At 36.9% G+C, this 18,243-nt stretch overlaps 2 protein-coding genes and 1 pseudogene across 2 annotated transcripts in view; 2 read left to right on the top strand and 1 right to left on the bottom strand.

The window, feature by feature from the left end:
* The window catches only part of BCL2L13 (BCL2 like 13), a 110,530-nt gene extending 97,791 nt beyond the window's left edge, over positions 1 to 12,739 (top strand). The window contains exon 7 of the mRNA XM_074194938.1: positions 3,120 to 12,739. Coding sequence (XP_074051039.1) covers positions 3,120 to 3,959 — 840 coding nt within the window. The 3' untranslated portion in view covers positions 3,960 to 12,739. The remainder of the gene's footprint in view (positions 1 to 3,119) is intronic.
* Positions 10,956 to 18,243, bottom strand: part of BID (BH3 interacting domain death agonist) — a 52,710-nt gene continuing 45,422 nt past the window's right edge. Inside the window, exons 5-6 of the mRNA XM_074194940.1 lie at positions 15,570 to 15,788; positions 10,956 to 11,886 (exon numbers count right to left, since the gene is read on the bottom strand). Coding sequence (XP_074051041.1) covers positions 11,875 to 11,886; positions 15,570 to 15,788 — 231 coding nt within the window. The 3' untranslated portion in view covers positions 10,956 to 11,874. The remainder of the gene's footprint in view (positions 11,887 to 15,569; positions 15,789 to 18,243) is intronic.
* LOC141493500 (UDP-N-acetylglucosamine transporter pseudogene) lies at positions 13,052 to 17,775 on the top strand (annotated as a pseudogene).

Below are 18,243 nucleotides of genomic sequence, written 5' to 3'. Positions count from 1 at the left end.
TACAAGCTAAACTTATATATGTTAAAAAAAGAATTATAAGCTATATATAACAGAGAGCTCTAGTTTCATCTATAATCCCTTTCTGTTTTATGCAAAATATCAGTTGATAGAATTGTGTTTCTCTGAATTCCTCATCTTAATTTCTTATGTCACAGTAATGTATTCCATTATATTTATGTACTAGCATTTGATAAGTAATTCCTCAGTCAGTGAATTTCCAACCATTTTATTTCCAGTTGGATTTCCAATGGGAATCCTTTGGTTTCTTTGCTATCAATAACAACGCCACTGCTGCTAGTGTTTGTGTGTGTGTGTGTGTGTGTGTGTGTGTGTGTGTGTGTGTGTGTTTGTGTGTGGATATATGGATATATGTAGACATGTATATTTTTACATGTCTTCATATACATACAACTTTTTTATATTTGACATTCTTGAGTCTATACTTAACTTTGGATTTCTGAATCAGGATATAGGCAGTTTAGTCACTTTTTAAAAAATTTTGAGTTTTATGATTTTTCCCCCCGAATCTTTCTTCCCTCCTCCCACCCCCCACAGAAGGCAGTTTGCTAGTCTTTACCTCATTCCCATAGTATGGATTGATCTAAGTTGAATGTGATGAGAGAGAAATCATATCCTTAAGGAAGAAACATATAGCATGAGATATAGCAGAATTACATAACAAGATAACTTTTTTTTTTTAATTAAAGGTAATAGTCCTTGGTCTTTGTTCAAACTCCACAATTCTTTCTCAGGATACAGATGGCATTCTCCATCACAGACACCCCCAAAATTGTGCCTGCTTGCTGCCCTGTTGGTATGAGCAAGTCCATTAAGGTTGATCATCACTCCCATGTTACTGTTAGGGTGTATAATGTTCTTCTGGTTCTGCTCATCTCACTCAGCATGAGTTCATGCAGATCCTTCCAGGCTTCCCTGAATTCCCATCCTTCCTGGTTTCTAATAGAACAATAGTGTTCTATCACATACATATACCACAATTTGTTAAGACATTTCCAAATTGATGGACATTCCCTGAGTTTCCTTTTCTTTGCCACCACAAACAGAGCTCCTATGAACATTTTTGTTTAGGTGATGTTTTTACCCTTTTTCATAATCTCTTCAGGGTATAGATTCAGTAGTGGTATCGCTGGTTCAAAGGGTATCCACATTTTTATTGCCCTTTGGGCATAACTCCAAATTGATCTCCAGAAAGGTTGGATGAGTTCACAGCTCCACCAACAATTTAGTCACTTTTTAAACAAATGATTCCAAATTTATTTTCAGAATAATTGGAACCAATCACAGCTCTATCAATAGTGTATGTCAGTTCCTGAGTTTGGGGGATTTTTTTTTAATCTTCTTTTGGATTCTGGATGTCCTAGATCATGGAAGCAGTTGAAGTTGCTTTATATTTGATTCATAATTTCCATTTTGGAGAGATTTGAGAGGTCAGGGGTAGGGATATGAAGAAATACTAATTTTACCATCTTGTGGCTCACATGACCTGCTTAATCTGGGATTTGAACTCAGGACTTCAGACTCCATATTTAATGCTCTTAATTGTATTATGGTTCCTCCAAATATGAAATATATTCAGGAAATACCAAATAACCTTATGAAACAAATATGAAATAATATCTGGGATCAGGGGCACTGACAACTTGGAGGATCAAGATAGGCCTTGTGTAGGGAATCTTAAAGAAAACCTGGGATTCTGAGAGGCAGAGGTTAGGAGGGAGCACATTCCAAATTTGCTGGCTGGCCAGTGGAAATGCATTGAAACAGAACCTGAAATGTTCAATATGGGCCAGTTCATCTGGAGTTCATGTGAAATCTGTATTACATCAGGAAAATTAGACTGAAGCCAGCAAGGGGCTTTACTTGCCACAGACTTATAGTTTATCTTAGAAGCAAGTAGGCAACAGAATAAGGCCCAGAGGATCTTAGGATCAAATGGCAAGGCAGACGGTAAGGGCAGACATGCAAATGTTCTTCCATCTCACTTGGAAGGATTAGAATTGGTGATTTCCATTTTCTGTATTTTCTTAATGTTATTTTATTTTTTCCAATTACATTCAAAGATAGTTTTCAACATTCATCATTTTATAAGGTTTTGAGTTTCACATTTTTCTACCACCTCCTTCTCTCCTCTTCTCCACAACTGTGAATAATCAGTTATAGGTTATATATGCTCAATTTTGTTGAATATACTTTGACATACTTGTGAAAGAAAAATCAGAATTAAAGGGGGGGGCAACCATGAGAAGGAAAAAAGCAAGTAAACCAGTTTTTAAAAATAAGTTTTAGGGTGGCTAGGTGGCATAGTGGATAAAGCACTGGCCCTGGAGTCAGGAGTACCTGGGTTCAAATCTGGTCTCAGTCACTTAATAATCACCTAGCTGCGTGGCCTTGGGCAAGCCACTTAACCCTATTTGCCTTGCAGAAACCTAAAAAAAAAAATAAAATAAGTTTTAAAAAGTGAAAATAGTATGCTTTGGTCATCACTCAGACTCCATGGTTTTTTCTGACGTAGATGACATTTTCCATCACAAGTCTTTTAGAATTGTCCTTGACCACTGAACTGCTGAGAGAGTGAGGTCCATCATAATTAATCATCATGCAATGTTGCTGTTATTATGTACGATGTTCTCCTGGTTCTGCTCCCTTCACTCAGCACCAGTTTATGGGTGACTTCCATTTCATCCAAGTGGTAGAAATAGGCATGCCACTCTTCTCATTTGGCATCTCTAAGGACTGAAAGGCCAGGGGAGGGTGGAAGAGGCAGTGAGAGGGAAGGAACATGTAAGTGGGAAAGTCCAATGGGATTTTTCTGTAATGACTTAAAAATGAATGTAATACAGCCTAAATATGAGAGGCAAAAATGCTGTAGTGCACAGAATGTTGGACTTGGAACCAGGTGTTCAGTTCCAGACTCTTGTGACCCTGAGTTATTCATTTCTTATCTCTAAAATGGTGATTAATAGCCCTTAACCAGATCTCTGATCAAATGAGATTAAAGTGCTAGATAAATTTGAGCTACATAAGGCAACTTGGAATTTAGGAAAGAAAAATGAGAAATAGTCTTTAATCTTTGCTAACTTGGCTTTTTTCTTCTTTAGGGCACTGTCTTTAATCTGGAGTCAGAAGAGGAGGACCCTGGACTTATTGCAGAGGACAGTAATGACATTTACATCCTAACCAGTGACAATTCTGCCCAGGTCACTCCCCCAGAATCTCCAACTGTGACCACTTCCTGGCAGTCTGAAAGCTTGCCCGTGTCTCTGTCAGCAAGCCAGAGCTGGCACACAGAAAACTTGCCAGTGTCCTTGGGTCCTGAGTCTTGGCAGCAAATTGCTATGGATCCTGAAGAGGTTAAGAGTTTGGATAGTAATGGGGGTGGTGAAGAAAGAAGTGAGAACAACTCTTCAAATTCAGATATTGTGCATGTGGAGAAAGAAGAAATACCAGAGGGAATAGAAGGGGCAGTGGCAGCTTCTGAGGTGCTGCAGGTACCCCAGGGGTTCCAGGGTCCCCCTGTCTTCTTGCTTCCAGATACCACTGCCACATCCTTGCTAGAGATGGAAAGGATCACAGGAACTGTTGCTATTGAGAAAACCAGCCCCGACACATCTTCATTTGTAGAACTTGAGGAAGAGGAAGTCAGAGTGGCAAAAGAAAAGTCAACCGTTCTGCAATTCCCCAAGTCAAGTCAACCTCCCCTGAAATCAACCCCCAAAGCTGATGAAGGGGTATCTACCCCAGAGCTAAAAAAGATACTGCCTCAGAAAAGGGAGATAAGAGTGAGGAAGGAGGGCTTCTCTGAAGACCCATCCCCTGCTGCTGAAGAGAAGCACCTTTTGTTACCAGAGGGCAAATCTATCCTGTTGTATGGTGGGGCTGCTGCTGTTGCCATGTTGGCAGTGGCAGTTGGGGTGGCTTTGGCCTTGAGAAAGAAATAGCAAATTGTATGAAGGGAAGGAAAGCAAAAAGAGTGAGGATTCCAAATACCACCATCCACAGGTGTATGTTCATCCTGTGGATTCAGACTCTAAGCATTAGAGAAGAGCTAATGTAGGGAAATCTGAAATGGGAATTCCTGGGGTGGGGGGAGGCAGAAGAATTTTCCTGACAGACTACTTAAGTAACTAGCCTGTCTGCTTTTTACCCCCTGAAATTTCTAGTTTTCTCATGGTCCTGGCTGTTGTTACAGCCACACCACTTCATCCCTTCTATTTCCCTATTTCCTTTGTCCTGTAGCATGAGGGAGCTTTCCCCTTATGTTGCAGCTGCCTCTCAGGTACTGCACTGCTCCTTTTCATCCCCGAGTTTCTTCTGAGTCCCCATGGGAGAGTGCTTGCTCTATACCTCTGCTCTTACCAGTCAAGTCCCCAAAGCTTTCTACAGCTCTGCCTTGTAAAGATGCTGCCTTTAGAACTCTGAAAAAAATACCCCCAAACCAGAGACACCCAGGGTTCCTCACACAGTCAAAGTGCAGGGCAGATCACCGGTGATCAGAATGAGAATTTTCAGTCTTAACTTGGAGATGGAAGGTCAGACCAGTTGACCTGCTCTGGTTCCTTTTTATAATCAGCCTATTCACTTTCAGGTTGTTTCCTTCAGTGGTGGAATCAACTCTATTGTCACTTACCTGTGGCATTGCTTTTCTCATCTGTTGATTTTCTTTCCTACTGGATGGCCAGCTCCTGATAGGTCACAATTGAATGTGATGAGGATTCGAATACTATTATTTATGGAGCCAGCTGACAACTTGTTGTATATAGAAAGTCATTTATATTATATTGAAATTAAGTAAGGAACCAGGGGAGCCTATAAAAGTAAAGACTAAGGCCTACTCTGAAATGTTGGTTTGGCCTGGTCATTCCAGGAAGATGTCTTTGAAATCTTGGTTTCTTCATGCTTCTTCCTACAGAGGTATAGAAGTCAAAAGGAAATCAAAGCAACGATTCCCAGTCCTTGAATTTAGTTTCCATTCAGCTTAATCTCTGTCCCATTTCTTTTGGCAGTGTTTCAAATTCCTTCCCCAAGAGGATTCCAGAATTATGTCATTTCATGCTTTTAAGGTCACAGTGTCTTTATACAGATCACATATTCCTGAGGCAAAAAAGTATTTTACACTCATCAGAAAATGTCAACTACTTTTTTTGATCTTGTAATTTGTAATAAAATTAATTTGAAAAGACATCTATTTAAACTGATCACATAAACTTGTTTCATATATATTTTGTTTTTGCATTTTTCATTAAAAAAAGCTTCTTCCTGAAGCAATATTTTTTCTTAGTTGACTCAAAAAAACCTTAAAATTTTGTCTAACTTCTGTAGTTTTATCGATGAAATATATTTTGACATTCCTGAGATTTGCTTAGGGTTTTATGTTCTCTAGGTTTTAGTATAGCTCAAGAAAGCCAGAATTAGCACAATTCTGAATGAGTTAAGAACCAGAAAACCCCTTGGACATTGTTTTTTGAGATAATGGAAGTCAGAGTTGGTTTATATGCATTTTAACTTCTGCATCTTAAGTTCGGCATTTAAATTGTAACTCTTACTGATGACTAAGATGTCAATGAAGAGAATTGATTACTTTATATTAATGATTTTTTTAGTAGTAAAATAAAATTCTCCATTCTTAAATAATTTAAAAACCCTGGGTTTCAAAGCCCAGTAGCTGGTGCTGAATACAGGGTAATATAATAAAGGCAAGCCCAGGTTTTTGAGCTGTTTCTTAGGGGAATTTTAACCTTTTGAGCTTATGTGTGTATGATTGCTTTCTTGTCCCTTCAAGAAAGAGGAGTCTAAAGAAGTGATTGTTTTAGCCCTAATAATATGGGTTCACTATATATTTGCTTTTCCCTTGATTGAAACCAACATTTTTTTTTTGTCAAATTTGCTATATGTTAAGTAACAATTTCCTTACCTCTTCCTTTAACTAAGACCAATTTTGGTTCTTGGTTGATAAAATGTCATAGACTTCTTATTATTTATATTTCCACTTAAATCAAAATTAAAATGAAGATTTAAGACAAATTTAATTGGTTTTTAGAAATCATCTTTTTGGTATTCAGACATCTCTTATTTGCCCTGTATTGAGAAGGGTGCTTTCAATATTCTTTGGAATATTGAAAAAAAATTTTTTATTCTCAGTTTTCTATTTCCTGGTTTGGATAAAATCTATATCTCCTTAATAATTCATTTTAACCCTCAGCAAAGAGCCAGAAATAAGAATTTTATCCTTTTTTCTGTGCTTAGGAAAATTAATGTTTTCTTCCCCAGAACCCTCCCCCTGACATACTGCAGGGTATTCTGTGGGTGCTAAATTAATGATTTTTGTTTTAATGATAACTGAGAAAAATAGACATTTCTGGGGGGGGAGTGTAAGTGTTAACCATTTTTTTGTCACACATTTCCACACTTAGACATCTTCTATGTGCCATTTATTTTTAACATAATCCTGGTAAGTTTAGAGATTAACTTTTAAAACAGCTGATCTGAAATTTTGTGAAATATCAGAGAGATCACTGGAGAGACAATAGAGACAGCTAAAACTTTGCCAGTATAAGAAAGTTTATCATTAGTACCAGTCTTTTATTAGTTTCTTTGGTTTATGGATTAAGAACGAGCTTAGACCTATTAAGTGCTTTTCTATCTTAAGACCTTAGAGCTTGGGGGAGTGTGGGTCACTCCATCATTCTCCTCCATGTGCATCTTCTTTTATGTCACTGTACTTCTTTTTATTCTTATTCTTCATATTCCACAGGTCAACCGGGGGCATCTACAAATGCTGCCTAGCCCAGCCGGAGGCAATTCAAAACCTACAAGTTGCTGCCAAGTGACATAAGTAACTAAGTCATTTAATTTTTCTCTTAACTCAGCCAGGAAAGTTGGGTTAGTTATGTCTGACAATTGTCAGCACTTGGATAAATGTTAATTCTCTTGTACAAACCTTGGAGGATAGATAGCATATTGCTAGATAACCAGGTCTTCCTAGGTATTCTTTAATTCACTTAATGACTATCATCAAAGGACTATCAAAAGATAAAAGGATGAATTGTGGCTCCAGGATGAATACCTATTTCTATAAGCCAAAACATATAATTGCTTTATAATATTGCTATATAAAAATAAATACATAAGTAGTTAGGTATGAAATTATAAAAATAAGGTATTTATATTCTTGCCTCTCATTATTTGAAATAGAAGAGCCAGCCCACCCTCTGGGTCTTAAAAGGGGTCAAATCCATGCTTTTCTAACTCCCTCTGAAGACTAAGGGTGATCTTCACCCAGCCTAGATTGCTGTTGTCTGTAATTGGAGGTCACTGGATCCTTATGTTTACACTGCATACAGCCACAAACATGTGGCTTCTCAATATGTAGAGCTCAGGTTGAAATTATGCTCAGGGATGTCTGCTAGACATTGCAGTAGGCCAAAAAACACAAAAGGCATAAGGTAATTTTTTTCCCCATTGATTCACTCAAGCAGAAGGGAAAATTTGTGATTAATGCTTATCATTAATATACTCTCTGTACTACTTGGGGGGGTGGAGCTGACTTTAAAAAAAAGTATTTTCTATTTAGAGCACAATTATTAATATTTAAGGGTATCTGGCTTGTTACCTGGCTTTTGGAGGTGCAAGGAAATTGGCATACCATTTTGTGAACTAGTATAATTGTTCCTGGCACCTTATAGCAGAAGCATTGTGCTTTTGTAGGGAATTTTTAGTCTGCATTGACTGAAATAACCCTTTCCAGATCTATGCTTTGCTGCTGTTTCCCTTTTTTCTCTTCCTTCAGATTAAGTGCCTCACTTCCTGCTTAACCAGTCCCCTGACTGGTTTTGTCTTCATTTATGTTCACATCTAAAAAATACTTGAATTCAGTAAGAATTTAATGAATCTCAAAATTTCACAATCTTGTTTGTTCTCTTCCTATTTCTAGTCACAGTCTGCATTCAGATTATTCCAGTATCTGGTTTATCCCCATTAGAGGTGGTTTGTTATTTTCTTCTTCCTTCCTATTGCCTTTTTTTGGTCATTTCACCCCTTTTGAAACAAGAAACAAAAAAATAAAATGGTTTCGTGGATGAGCAGGTTGGGGCTAATGACCTGTCTGAAGTTTTGGCTCAGTTTCCATTGCCCATAGAGAATTTGAAGTACTAGACCCCAGTCAATGCAAATATCTTTGAATTGACTATGCCAACAAAGCCAGACTTCTGAGAAGTACCTGCTTTAACATTTAGGTAAGAATTGAGCATCTCTTTGCAAAGATGATCAGGTGGGGAAAAAAATGAGGTCTATGGTCATTTATCATTTTACATCTTCCTTCCAGAAACCTATCATCTTTCAAGGAAAGCTTTTTGTCTTTTTCACAAGAGAAACAAATGAAATAAACCATTCTTTGAATCTGATAAAATCAACTCTCATTTTAACCACTTTTCCATCTTCCATGGCCAATTTAAAATCTTCCAACTCATCTGACCTGCTAACATCAGGTGTGAACTCACTTTGGAAGTTCATTTCAATATATTCTTTTCTAATGGTAGTTGGGAACAAGACTAATAACTAAAAACAGGCTCACCATGTTGCATTAGATTTTAATCATGTACCTATTTTATAGATCTATTTATGTCTGTAAATAAGTGTCTGTATTTGGTGGTTGAATCCTACTCCTCACTTAACTGAAACAAAACATTGGGAAGCAAAGTCTACCATTGTTACAAAAATAGTTTGGATTGTTTGCCCTTTTGAATTATCTGCGTTTGACTATCAATTTATAACTTGTATTTTAATTGTTCTTTTTTTATTGAAAATTTCTTCCATCCTCCCCCAATTGAGGAACTTAATGTATTGATGCATAATGCATAAAGTGAACAAAATATTTGTGAACACCAGACTCCCTCATGTTGATATATTGATTTATTTTTATCAATAAATAACTTGTTCATGGGGACTTAATTTTTTAAAATGAAGAGGCAGCCCTTAGTTCAAGTTTCTGTGTCTTTGTCCTCAATTTGGTGACACCATTGTGCTGTATTCATTTTAGGATCTGTTTGCTCTTTGCTGAATCCAATAGGAACGTCTGTTTTTCCCCACAACTTTCTAGATCTTTAGCTTCATTCGAGTCCTATAGATTACCTTCATTGCCTTAAATTCTCTAATTTCCTATTCCCGAGGGTTCCCAATTTGAAAGCAAATTTATGAGCTCATGAAATGCTTTTTCTTACACTGACCATATATCAGTTCTGTTTGGTAGATAAGGAAACTGAAGTTCAGAGAGGTTATGACTTGAAACAGACAATTTAGTATCAGAAGTGGGATTTTAATTGAGGTCTGGCTCCAGGCAACAGTATTCTTTCCACTACCCCATGTTTGTCCTTATGTGTCTCTAGTTATTGCTGACCTCAATTCTGTTAGTTACATTTTGTTACTAGACTTTGAGTGACATTCCTTGCTTGCTTAGTATTCAAACCACTAACAAAACAGAAAAAAGGTATTCCCTTTCTTGGTAATCTAATGATCCACCAAATGAATAAATGAATAAATAAATGGGGTAGGGGGTTGATGAAATCCATTTCTTTACAGGATGCATTCTTATCTTTGTTCATGTCCCTTTTAAATGATGATTACACTTAAAATTAAAATCACAGGAACTTTTCTTGGCCACTGAAGAAATTCCATTGGCTGGATTAGACTGGTTAGAATGAGTCTTGGTGTTGTTTATAAACACTAATGCAAGGGCATGAACTGGAGCCATGTTCATTCTCACCTTCAAAGAGCCATTGTCATCCTTGTAGACCCAGCACCTAGGAACTCTATAAACTGGCACTGTGAAACATAGAGGGTTCCTTGGGGCTAGATCAACAATCTACCTAATTCCTAATTCTTTCTGGAGCTGTCAGAATGGTTTCTGTTGCTAGAATTGGAATTGGGGGTTAGGAAAGAAGGGGAAGATGATCCTCAGCTTCTCTTTCTTGCCTGGTAACAAGTAACCCTTTTAAAAGTTTTGTGTCCGCCAGGTAGGCAGAAAATGGGGGAGGTGATACTGTGACTCAGAATCAGAATGGGAAAAAGCATTTAGCAGCATGTGATCCACAACATCTATCGTCATAGTCTTTCCACAGTACAAAGTCTTCACATTTTGAAGCCCAGGATGATCATCTAGAAAAAATGTAGTGATTAACTAGGTCACAGACCTTTAAATAACTTCTTACCCATAATTACCTGTTTTCACAAAATTCTGGTTAAGTTTGCTATAAAAAACCCATGTGGCTGTGGTCCAATCCATTGTTTGAGTGCAGCACTTTAAAGTTCAAAACCTTTTGTGCCATTTGCTTTTTTAAACAGGAAGAATATTTATTTCTGCAGTGTTAAATTTTTTCCATCCCTAGTGGATGGATTATATATTTAATCTCTAAGGGATATATACATATATATATATATATATATATACAACCTTCTTCCAATCTTCCCTTTCCTTTAGACAAAACACTGCTTGCTATAAGACCATACTCTAAGGTTGCACTTTAATAAACAATAAAATTCTTTTTTTAAGTGTGTGCATTTTTTCCCTTATTTTAATTACACATTTTTTTTTGTTTTTTTACAAGGCAGTGGGGTTAAATGACCTGCTCAAGACCACACAGCTCAGTGATTATTAAGTGTCTGAGGCCGGATTTGAACTCAGGTATTCCTCACTCCAGGGTCGGTGCTCTATCTACTGTGCCACCTAGCCGCCCCTAATTACACATTTTAAAGATTATTGACTCAGGAAACCAGGCACTTGTATCATTTTGGTCATGTCAGTTTTTAGCACAGAGTGGCAACTTATTTCATGAAGGATTTAAAATAATTTAGAGTATGAACTCTAATCCATCTAATGTATGTTTAAGGCTAATATCCCAAGCTTTCTTATGTTGCTGTCTTAACCATGGTTTTCACACACATTGATAACCAATTTTAAATTTTATTTCCAATTATAAAAAGTAACAATACAAATTGAAACATTAAGTCTTTACCACATTCCAGAAAATCATCATAATAGAACTGTTGCTAAAAATTGTATTCAAGTCATCAATTAAAATTTCAAGTATAAAGCAGAAATTTAGCCCTGGAACTCTATTGATACTTTTTTTCTGTTCTACTAGTGGTAAACAATAGATATTTGTAACTGTCAAACTCAAACACAAATTGTGTCACTAAAATATTAATAGAAATCCTTATGGGCAGTACATTTACTTAGAAATACTAATGTTATGTTGCATATTTTTATTCAATTAGTTATGTATTTCCCAATTAAGTTTTTAAAAAATTTTATTTAAGACAATGGGGTTAAGTGACTTGCCCAGGGCCACACAGCTAGACAGTTATTAAGTGTCTGAGGTCACATTTGAACTCAGGTCCTCCTGACTCCAGGGCTGGTGCTCTATCTAGTGTGCCACCTAGCTGCCCCCTATTACATTTTAATCTAGTTTGGGCCACACTTGGGAGTGTCTTGACACTTGTATACTACCCTATGACAAGAAATAAATGACATATCTTCGGATTGAAGGCAACTCTGCCTGGGCATGAATACAGAAAAGGTGATTTCGCATTATAACAGAAAGAGCTCTGTTTGGGAGTACAGGAGAAGAGAATCACTTCTATTCTCCAATCACCAAAAGTAAAGTTTTGTGTTTTCAGTTTTTTAAAATATCCAGGAAAACAAATAACCCAGCATTTTGTCTATATGTTTCTATTCTTACAACATAACATCTAAAAATATTTACTGTGCCTATTCCATCAGATACTGTTAGACTACTTTCCCCAAAAAAGGTTTTTAAAAGTCCAAATGTTTGGGTAAATGGCCTTTGCAAGATAATCCATTCAGTCTGTGCCCTAGGGAAAAAAAGGAAAAGAACACAAAAATTAGAACTAGTCTAATGAAATAGTCATTCTTTTGGGAATTCAGAATTAAAGCTGGAACGAGACCTTGGGAGTCAATCCCCTTATTCTACAACTGGTGTCCCCAAGATCATACAGCAGGTGACTAGCTGCAATCTGGATCCAGGTCCTCTGACTACAAAACAAGCAAGTATTCTTTCCTACTATGCCACACTGATTACTTAGTGTTTTAATGTAATTACTGGTCATAAGAGTAGCAGTTAAAATTCTTTAAAAACATTATAGAAGAGAAATATCATTTATGTGGCTGCTGGAGCCATGGCATCTCATGCCCCTGTAAATATTGCATATTCAAAATAACCTGTTTCTTAAGGATAACCAATTTATGTTCCTGAGTGAATTTCCATTCAACTCTTATAAGCTTCCTAGACTCCGGACAGGTTTTAAAGCACTTTCACCTTAAATATCTATTAATTAAATTCCCCCATAGCTTCTTCAGTAGGATACTGAAGGATCAGTGATCAAAAGTCTCAAGACTTCACCATAATCTCTGCTGTAGTTATTACATCCATTTTACTCTTGACAATTTGGATGCTCACTGCTGAAAGCAATTGTATAGGAACTTTGTCAGGGCCCACTTGTGAAGAATTTGATTTAACCTTTGAATTTTTATATTATTGGTTACACTCTTCCTCTTTCAAGTACATGGTACTTTATATTGATAGTATCTCAATGCAGTTGGTAGTCAGAAGCAGTTAATTTTAAGGATCATTGATGAATAGGTTGGAAGTCATTTTTTTATGGAGAAACTATAAAACCTCTCAGGGTATCTATCTATCTATCTATCTATCTATCTATCTATCTATCTATCTATCTATCATCTATCCTTTTTAGTTTTTGCAATGCAATGGGGTTAAGTGGCTTGCCCAAGGCCACACAGCTAGGTAATTATTAAGTGTCTGCCACCAGTTTTGAACTCAGGTGCTCCTGACTCCAAGGCCAGTGCTCTATCCACTGCGCCACCTAGCTGCCCCACAGGGTAATCTATTTAAACAATAATTCAGATACACACTGGACCTTTCCATTCAGGTGAAATGCTCAGGTAAGATGTATTCTCTTTGTAACTTTCCATGCTAGTGTACCTCATTGCCATCTTCAACACTGATTCATAACTTAGGAGATAGCCTATAGGCCTGGCCAGCAATGGCTATGAAGAATAATCCCTTTTAAAATTTTTAGGGACTTGAAGATGGCAATGAGGTACACTAGCATGGAAAGTTTTAAAATAGGTCTTTGTGTATTTTCCCTTTGAATTTCTCCTGTTCCCTTTGCTTTCAAATACATGTTTTAGAATACACTGACTTCATGAAGTGTCAATAAAACAAGTCCTGGCCATCTTAAGTTACCCTCTAGATGTATGGCCCTGTGAGTCTGTTATTTATTCTTCCAAGAAGCATGACAAAACTCCAATTTTGTCTCTTAGTACTAATAACTCAGAGGGGAGCTAGATCTTAGACTCCAAGTTCAAAACCATTTCTCATATCTTTAAAACATGAAAAAAAATTTCTACAAATGCCCTAGTTTCCCGAAAAACTAGTTTAGTTTCATCAGTTGAGTTTTTTTTTTCATTAGGACACTAGAATCATTGGGAGAAAGGAGAACATAATGTACACAGGTGGTCCATGACTGTTCCCATTCCCCCAAAGGGGCTGAGCTAGCTGGTGCCAATCACATATGTCAGACTGACCCAGACTTTTTTCACAACCCATCCACCTGTGTCAGTCTGCAATCTGATGTGCTGCCCTGCATCTTAGTTCTCTTCTTCATCACATTCCCTCACTATTCAGTGCCACTTCTTTCTAAACCTTTTGCAATCTGGCTTCTATACCTCAGTCAACTGAAACTACCCTTTCCAGTTAGCAATGATCTTTTAATTTCCAAATCTAAGGGTCTTTTCTCAGTTTTCATACTCTATCATCTGAAACATCAATCACCTATTCCTGCACCCTCTTGTTCTGTGTCAGTCTCCATTGCATCCTTGTTATGCCCATTAACATTGGTGTCCTTCAAGGATCTAGCTCGGTCTCTCTTTTACCTCAATTGGTGATCAAATTATCTCCTCTAAATGATCAAATCCATGCAGTTATTTCACAGATCTTTATATCACCAGATACTTACTGGACACATCTAGAGGTATTTAGCAGACTCGAAAAATTTAGTCATTTAATGGGAGAGACAACATGTAAACACATTTATACAAAGCAAGCTATATTCAGGATAAATAGGAGATAATTAGAGGGGAAGGCACAGGAATTAAGACTTCCAGTAGAAGGTAGAATTTTAGTTGGAACTTAATGGAAGCCAGGGAGATCACCATTCACAGCAGAGGAGGGAGAACATTCTAAGCATGGGCGACAGTCAGAAAAAATAGCTGGAGCTGAAAGATGGCATATTCTGTTCATGGAACTGCGGGCAGGCCAGTTGATACTGTCTCAGAATATGGGGTGGGGAATAAGGGGTAAGAAGATTATAAAGGTAGGAAGGAGCTAGGTTATGAATGGCTTTTAATTTTGGAGGCAACAGGGAGTCACTGGAGTTTATTGAGTTGGGTAGGAAAAATGGGAGTGGAGATAGGGGGAAAACAACATGATTTTAGGAAAATCACTTTATTGGCTGAATGGAGGTTGAACTGGAGTGAGGAAAGATTTGAGGCAGGTAGACCTATTAACAAGCTATTACAGTAATTCAGGCATGAGTTGATGAGGGCTTATGTTGAATTGGGGGCAGCATCAGAGGAGAGAAGGGAGTATATTTGAGAGTCGTTGCAAAATTAGGAGGACTTGGCAACAGCTTGGACATAGGGAGTGAGAGATAGGGGAGGAATCCAGGATGATTTTGAAGCTAAGGGACTAGGAGGGTGGTGTTACTCTTTAGAATAATAAGTTTCTCAACTAGCTGATGGCAAGATTTTAGGGGGAATGAGTCTGTTTTGACCATATTGAGTTCAAAATATAGGTCTGAGTCACCCCAATTACTCAATAAATTGCAGTTGACCCCTTTTACCTCCAGGATCAAATACAAAGTCTTGTATTTGGCATTTAAAGTCCTTCAAACCTTTCAAATCTTACACTTTACTCCAAGATCTAGCTATGCTGTTCCTTGCACATGAGATGTCATCTCCTGATTCTCTGTTTTTGCACTCATTGTCTCCCCTGCCCTTCCTCATGTCCATTTCTTGGGATTCCTGGCTCCTTCAGGACTGAGTTCAAATTCCTTCTGCAAGCAAGTTTTTCTAGTTCCCTCCAGTTGCTAGAAACTTTCCCTCAAAATTAGCTGGCATTTTCTCTGTATTTATGTTGTTCAAACCTAATTATATGGTATTTCTTCCATAAGAATGTCCTCCTTGAAGACAGGAACACATCCTTTGCTTTTCTTTGTATCCCTAACACTTAATACAGTGTTTGGCAAATAGTAAAATTGCAATAAAAGCTTCTTGCCTTACTGCCACATGCTAAATACTTATTAAATACATTTTTTATTTATTCAATCATTTATTCATTAATTCCAACCAATAGTAGCTAAGCTATAATTTTTAAAGAATGAGGATAATCAGCTCAGATTTATTCTCTCATTTGGTTCTGTAGCAATCTAAGATAGGTGACATCCCTGGAACTTACGTCTCTGGTTAAGTTCCTTGTGTAGTTACCCAGGTTCTGGTTAATGTAGTCCACAGTGATGTAGAAGATGTTTCGAAACAAGGATGGGACATGGGTCATAACTTTTTTAGCCAATACCATTGCTAGTAATAGTTTAACCTTCTCCTGTCTAAGGTCCTGACATATTGTCTGCATCTGCATCACTTTTTCCACAGTAGCTGCCAGAAATTTTCTCTTGTCCTAAGGGAGAGAGGAGAGGAGGGGGAAAAAAAAGTTAAAAAAAGTTCAGAATTTTTTTAAAACATTTTTTCCCTCCAGAAAGCACAAAGGAAAACATTCTAAATAGGTATCTAACAAGCAAGAAAAAGTGCTCTTCAATTATAGCAAGGTTAGATAAGCAAAGTCTGTTAAAACTTGAGAAAAATTGGAAAAGAATCTAACCCCCCCAAAAAAACTGTAAAGCAGTTTCACACAAATTAGCTTTGATCAATATCTTAAGCCATATATCAAAATAAGTTCAAATAAATAAGTGACTTTAATGTAGGTCACATAAAAATCCCCAAACAAAAAACCCCACCACTAAACATTTATTCATTTAAAATTCACTTTTATTTACAGTTCTGAATTTTCTCTTTCATTTCTCGCCTACCCTACTCATTAAAAAAGTCAAGGAAAGATTATTTGCCGGGCTGGCGGCGGGCGCGGTGGCACAGCTCTCTGCAGAGCGGCAGGTTCAGTAGACCCGGCCACCCAGGGCTCCGCAGCTGGCTTCGGGGGGCTCGCCGAGGTATATGAGGAAGAGGCCATGTCTCCCAATTTAAAGTACCTTTCTTTGGGAATCCTGGTCTTTCAGACTACCAGCTTGGTTCTTACTATGTGTTATTCGAGAACTTTGAAAGAAGATGGGCCTCGTCATTTGTCATCTACTGCAGTAGTCATTGCTGAACTTTTGAAGATTGTTGCCTGCATTTTATTAGTCCACAAAGATAGCAAATTCAGTCTCCAAGTACTGAACAGTGTTACATGATGAAATTCTAAACAAACCTATGGAAACACTTAAGCTTGCTATTCCATCAGGAATATATACTCTACAGAATAATTTACTCTATGTAGCATTATCAAGCCTAGATGCAGCTACTTATCAGGTTCCTTATCAATTAAAAATTCTTACAACAGCACTGTTTTCTGTTTGTGCTTAGTAAAAAATTAGGCTTGTACCAGTGGCTCTCTCTAATGATTTTAATGGCAGGTGTCACTTTTGTACAGTGGCCCTCAGATTCTCAAGAATCCACTTCTAAGGAACTCTCAGCCAGGCTCTCAGTTTGTAGGTCTGATGGCCGTTCTTACAGCTTGTTTTTCAAGTGGCTTTGCGGGAGTTTATTTTGAGAAAATTTTAAAAGAAACCAAGCAGTCTGTGTGGATTAGAAATACTCAACTTGGTTCTTTTGGGAGCATATTCAGATTAATGGGTGTTTACATTTATGATGGAGAATTAGTATCAAAGAATGGATTTTTTTTCAGGGATATAACAAACTGACCTGGATAGTTGTTGTTCTTCAGGCACTTGGAGGCCTTGTCATAGCTGCTGATATTAAGTATGCAGATAATATCTTAAAAGGATTTGCAACATCTTTGTCTGTAATATCATCAACACTAATCTCCTATTTTTGGCTGCAAGATTTTGTTCCAACCAGTGTCTTTTTTCTTGGAGCCATCCTTGTAATAGCAGCTACTTTTCTATATAGCTATGATCCCAAACCTGCAGGAAATCCTACTAGGGCCTAGTTATTTTCTGATACTTGTGTCTCAGGATTTTTCAAGTATTAAGATCCTCAAACATCATTCATACACGGAGGATGTCAACATAAATTCTGTGAGAGATCATCAAACTGAGGCTGATCGTGATTGTTTATTTGAACTCACAAAATTTTCAAAACCATAAGAACTTGTTATAGGTGGATATAAAATATCTAGTACATCCAAAATTAAAAACTTGAAAGAAACTATGTTTCCAGTGATTAAAATCAGGAATGTTTACAACTTGAACTCTGAAGTTAATGAAAAAGGTTTTTACAATTTTTTGATTGCTGCAGAAATGTCCTATGCACTCTTTGCAAGAGCACATGACATTTGTCAGATATAAATTTTTGCAAATCGAATCTAAGCTTAATAAATGTTTTTAATTTGCTACACATATATAGATAGATTACACTGAATATGTCATTATTCTGTAATTAAGATTATAATTAGGTATTTCTTATTAAAGCTGTGAAGAAACTGATGATTTGAAAATTTTTTTCACATATCCAAGATTTTTATATTTATAAAAGGATTACTAAACAAAAAAACAGTCAAGAAAAATAAAATCCAGAACAGATGAGTATAGTCATGTAAAACATTATGTTCAAAAAAGAAAAAAATGCTTCAAAATGTCCATGAACCCTCTTATCTGAAGAATGAGGAATGGTACTTTTCAGATCTTTGGCTAGGGGGAAAATTAATCAAGGTATTACAATGATCATAAGAGAAAAGTCAATTTTGAGTACAAAGTTTTTGCACAAATAAAATCAGTTATCTAGAAAAAAGAAGAAACTGTCAAATTGGAAAATCTTTGTATCATAATCTCCCTCCCCCCAAAATCATTTTCCTATAGGTAGGTCAGCTAATGGTATGAACAGTTTTTTAAAAAATTATA

Source organism: Macrotis lagotis, chromosome 7 (assembly GCF_037893015.1).
Source record: "Macrotis lagotis isolate mMagLag1 chromosome 7, bilby.v1.9.chrom.fasta, whole genome shotgun sequence".
In the NCBI taxonomy this organism is placed as follows: Eukaryota; Metazoa; Chordata; class Mammalia; order Peramelemorphia; family Peramelidae; genus Macrotis; species Macrotis lagotis.
This window is presented reverse-complemented; position numbering and strand designations above follow the sequence as displayed.